Source organism: Alexandromys fortis, unplaced genomic scaffold, assembly GCF_014885135.2.
Source record: "Alexandromys fortis isolate MF-2015 unplaced genomic scaffold, M_Fortis_MF-2015_v1.1 scaffold_162, whole genome shotgun sequence".
In the NCBI taxonomy this organism is placed as follows: domain Eukaryota; kingdom Metazoa; phylum Chordata; class Mammalia; order Rodentia; family Cricetidae; genus Alexandromys; species Alexandromys fortis.
In genome coordinates this window covers 2,074,844-2,079,655 of record NW_026068033.1, presented here as the reverse complement: position 1 = coordinate 2,079,655, position 4,812 = coordinate 2,074,844, and the positions used below count along the sequence as shown (strand labels likewise).

At 48.1% G+C, this 4,812-nt stretch overlaps 1 protein-coding gene across 3 annotated transcripts in view; it reads left to right on the top strand.

Moving 5' to 3' along the window:
• Gart (phosphoribosylglycinamide formyltransferase, phosphoribosylglycinamide synthetase, phosphoribosylaminoimidazole synthetase) overlaps window positions 1–3,165 on the top strand; it is a 23,675-nt gene extending 20,510 nt beyond the window's left edge. For all 3 annotated transcript variants that reach the window (XM_050164785.1, XM_050164784.1, XM_050164786.1), the window contains 4 exons: window positions 1,015–1,145; window positions 1,470–1,611; window positions 2,631–2,746; window positions 2,846–3,165. In XM_050164785.1, coding sequence (XP_050020742.1) covers window positions 1,015–1,145; window positions 1,470–1,611; window positions 2,631–2,746; window positions 2,846–3,037 — 581 coding nt within the window. In that variant the 3' untranslated portion in view covers window positions 3,038–3,165. The remainder of the gene's footprint in view (window positions 1–1,014; window positions 1,146–1,469; window positions 1,612–2,630; window positions 2,747–2,845) is intronic.
• The last annotated feature ends 1,647 nt before the right edge of the window (window positions 3,166–4,812 follow it).

Genomic DNA, 4,812 nt, shown 5'->3' with positions numbered 1-4,812 from the left:
GGGGAGGGAGAGGGAGAGGGAGAGAGAGAGAGAGAGAGAGAGAGAGAGAGAGAGAGAGAGAGAGAGAGAGAGAGGAAAAACATAACATGCTAGAAAGGTGGTTCAACGGTTGACGGTACTTGCTGCTCTTGCAGTGGACCTGGGTTCTAGTCCCTGCAACCACATAGTTACAACATCTCTAGCTCTGACTCCTGGGCATCTGACAGCCTCTTCTGAGCTGGGTACCAGGCACACACTTGGTGCACATACATAATAAGCAGACAAAACACTCATACACAATTTTTTTTAATCTTAAAACGAGCCAAGCAGTGGTGGCATACACCTTTAATCCCAGCGCTCAGGAGGCAGAGGCAGACGGATCTCTGTGAGTTCAAAGCCAGCCTGGTCTACAGAGTGAGCTCCAGGATGGCTAGGGCTGTTGTTGCACAGAGAAACCCTGAAGAAAGCAGGGGAAAATGGAAGAAGGAAGAGCCCCCCTGTTGTGTACCATATCTTGATGGGTGAGAAAACTTAAAAGTTAAAATAGTAATTACGGTGTTCACCTTGTGTATGTTCTTAAAGGTGAGAAGTAGTAAATATTTTTAACCTGGTAGTTTAGTTCCTGTCTGTCTTTCAGAATAAAATGCAGTATTCTAAAGTTGTTTTTATCTAAAGTAAGAGCCCTGGGTCTGAGAGCATTGTACTCTATCAGATGGCTGTAGCGTAACTATGTTGTTTGCTTTTGGAACTCACCCTGTAGCCCAGCTGGCCTGGCCTCAGCCCTTCTAGTGCAGTGTTTAGTAGTGACCTCTCCCCGGCTCATGAACGCACAGATAAATTGTGCTGTTGTGTTGAAGGCCCCTGAGTGTTTCTTTAGATCCTAGTCCAGTGCCATGGCTGCTTTGCAGGATCCTCTTTGAGTTGACTGTAATTTAGGTTCACGTTTATGATAAAGCGAAGCGGCCCTTCTGAGGAGTGAGGGCATTGTGAAGGGCCAAGCTTCCAGGCATGTGCTCACTCTTTCCTGGTTTTCAGGGTCCAACCTCCAGGCTCTCATAGACAGCACTCGGGATCCAAAGAGCTCCTCACACATTGTTGTTGTCATCTCCAACAAAGCTGGGGTCGCTGGCTTAGACAAAGCAGAAAAGGCTGGCATTCCCACCAGAGTGAGTCACCACAGAGAACGGGCTGCGTCTGGCTGTTGGGTGGTTTGCTGTGTGGTGCGGGCTGTTCCACCTGGAGCCACAGCAGCAACCACTACACACTCGGCACTCGGCGAAATGCATACTCTGCTTCCACAGTGTGTGTGGTTATGTAATCCTGGAACTTCCCGTTTGGGGTGGGTGCTGGGTTTGCTCTTCTCCAGCCTGTTCCTCAGCCAGCCCTCCCGTGGCTCCATCTTCACCACTGACTTGTAGTCTCTGTAAAGGTTGTATTTAAACTTGGTAATTCACTGAAAAAATTTACTTGCTTCTCTTTTCCTGTTACAGGTGATTAATCATAAATTATATAAGAACCGTGTTGAATTTGACAATGCTGTTGACCTCGTCCTGGAAGAGTTCTCTGTAGACATGGTCTGTCTTGCTGGGTTCATGAGGATTCTCTCTGGCCCTTTTGTCAGGAAATGGGATGGTAAGCAGGAGTCATGGACAGTAAATGGACTCCGGAGTAATCAGCTTTCCAAGACTGCCCTCATAATGCAATTTTAACGTGGGCTTCTTAGCTCCCTCTGCTTTGACTGAGAGATGCCCAGTTCACTGAGCTGTTTGCTGCTGTCACTAATCACTCCCGATACTGCAGCGACCACGTCACTGTGAGAGGAGTCCTGAGACTGAGGTGGGAGGACTGCAAGTCCAAGGCCAGCCTGGTCCTGTAGGACACAGTTCTCAAAAGCAAAGTGAAGGAAGAGGAGAGAAAGGAGAAAAAAAAACAACTGTGTATCCCAGATGAAGAAAGCTGGGCAGAGATCAGCCTTGATGTAATGCATTTAAGGCCAGATTGGAATATATAATGAGACCCTGTCCCTAAAAACCAAGAGCTAGTGGTGGGTGTAGAAATTCTCAGTGGTTGAGAGTACTTGTTACTCTTAGAGGACTTGGATACCATTCCCAGCCCCGTGACAAGCTCACAGCCATCTGTACCACCATTTCCAGGGGACCCAACACCCTCTTCAGGCACCATTCATGATGTGCAGATGTAATTGCAAACTAAACACAAACCAGTACCTGGGAGTTTGGTTCCCTGGTAAAGCACTTATCTACCTGGCATGTACAGGGCCCTGGTTTCAGACCTTGTACCACAGAGAAGATGATAAAGGTTCACACGGACAGAAGATAGCAAGGAAGGTGTTGTCTACCGTCTGTTGTACCTTTTTTGGTTTACTATTGTGCATGGGGTGGTAGGGCTATCTCATGCTTGTGGTAGTTGGAGGACAGTGTGTAGGACTCCGTAGGTCCTAGGGATTGAGCTCATCAATCAAGCCTGGTGGCAGGCACTTTACCCCTTCTTCCTTTAAAGCTCTGACCACATCCCATTGTCATTCTTCTGTACATGTTTGGGCATCTCCCCCAGTTGGTTCTCTAAGCACTTGTTCCTTTAACTTTAGAATAAACAAGATCTAAAATTTCTGACCACTGTTTTTTGCTTTCTAGGTAAAATGCTCAACATCCACCCTTCCTTGCTCCCTTCTTTCAAGGGTTCAAATGCTCATGAGCAAGTCCTGGAAGCTGGAGTCACAGTTACCGGGTGTACCGTACATTTTGTGGCCGTGAGTATGCCTTTTCCTACAAACTTTTGCCTCTGGTGTCTGGATGCAGACTGCACTGGCTAAAAAGCAAGGTTTGAAAACATCTGCTTCCTTCTCCAGGAGGATGTAGATGCCGGACAGATCATCCTACAAGAAGCTGTCCCTGTGAAGAGGGGTGACACTGTTGCCACTTTGTCTGAGCGAGTCAAAGTAGCAGAGCATAAAATCTTTCCCGCAGCCCTCCAGCTGGTGGCCAGCGGGGCCGTGCGGCCGGGAGAAGACGGCAAGGTCCACTGGGTCAGGGAGCAGTAAGGCCGCCTGGTTCAGGAAGTCGTGCCTTTTCATCGCGGTCTTGGCCCAAACTAAAATAGCTGCTATCAAAAAGACTTTAACTCTTACCTGTTACCATTTTTTAATAAACAGATTCATTAAAAAGAAAACTTTTTAGCCTTTTTTAAGACATCCAGAAGTGGTAAGGGTCTAGGACTTACACAAGAAACCACCCAGCTTAGTGCCTACTTTGTTTTTCTGCTCCTAGAGCTTCCTGAACAAGCAGTGGTCACACACACCCAGCCCAAAGGCAGCAGCCATCCTTCAACTGCTGAGCAGCTTGTGTGCTGCAACAAGAGTCCACGCTGCACAGCTGGAGTCTTAGGGTACCTAGAGACAGGGTTAAAATACTCCTTTATGCTTAAATTTCGGTTTTTTTAAAAATACTTATTGGGGGGCTGGAGAGAAGCTCAGAGGTTAAGAGCACTGACCGCTCTTCTGGAGGTCCTGAGTTCAATTCCCAGCAACCCACATGGTGGCTCACAACCATCTGTAATGAGATCTGGCGCCCTCTTCTGGCTTGCAGGCATACATGGAGGCTGAACACTGTGTACATAATAAATAAATAAATCTTTTTTTTTTTTGGTTTTTTGAGACAGGGTTTCTCTGTGGCTTTGGATCCTGGAACTAGCTCTTGTAGACCAGGCTGGTCTCGAACTCACAGAGATCCNGTATACATAATAAATAAATAAATCTTTAAAAAAAACCTTAAAATTAAAAAATAAAAAAAATACTTATTTTTATGAGTACTCTATCTGCATGTATGCCTTTATTCCAGAAGAGGGCTTCAGATCTCTCTGAGATGGTTGTGAGCCATCATGTGGTTGTTGGTGATTCAAACTCAGGACCTCTGAAAGGGCAGCCAGTGTTCTTAACCACTGAACCATCTCTCCAGCCCCTGCTTTAAATCCAACAACAACAAAGGGTTCCTAACCTTAAGTGTATAAGGTTGAGGGTGCAGCTCAGCAACAGGTGAGCCTGCACCCCAGGCCTTTGCCACTCACCGACATGCTGTCCCCTCTGACTAGTCCACCGACTAGTCCACCCAGGTGCATCAAAGCCTCCCAGAAACAGTGTTGCCGCGGCTGTCCCCACAGGAAGTGTGCCCCTGGGCGGGACTAGCTCTGGAGCCTTCCCAGCACAGCTGAGCTCCTGCGCTGTGTGAGAGGCCCTGGGAAGATGTAAAGGATGCGCTGTGGGTGTGTGAAGTCACACAGCAGAGGAGACAATATGAGCTAACTAAACTCAGTCTGGGTTTATAATCTGAGAAGCCGACGTGCACAGAAAGTGAGAAAGTTAATGTTCTAGCTCTATTTCACGCTGATCTCCACCCATTTTTCCCTAAGGACTGGCCTCCATGGAAAGTAGCTGACCCCATGTCTCTAGAGAAGACCCACGTGTCTGCAGTGTCCCGGAAACAGTACACCTCAGGGTAGCAGAGCTGACTCTGGAAGGCAAAGGAGTCCGGCTAGCGACAGCCTGGGGAAGAGACAGCAATGTCTGCCCTTCTTAGGTCCCAGACCCAGTTAGTTAACTGTGTGCGAGCTTGCTGGGCGTCCTCACAGCATAGGTGCGGAGAGGTGCAGAGGTTCTCAAAGGGTGTGCATGCCCCTCCCCCCACCGGAAACTTTATTCAGCGGGTCTGCAGCCCCCTCCTGTCTTCCCTGGCCTATGTACTCAAGCCCCTCCCCAGGCTGCTTGCAATTAAGGCAGAGTTCCATACAACAGGTGGGAGCAATGGCTACAGTGAGGGTCTT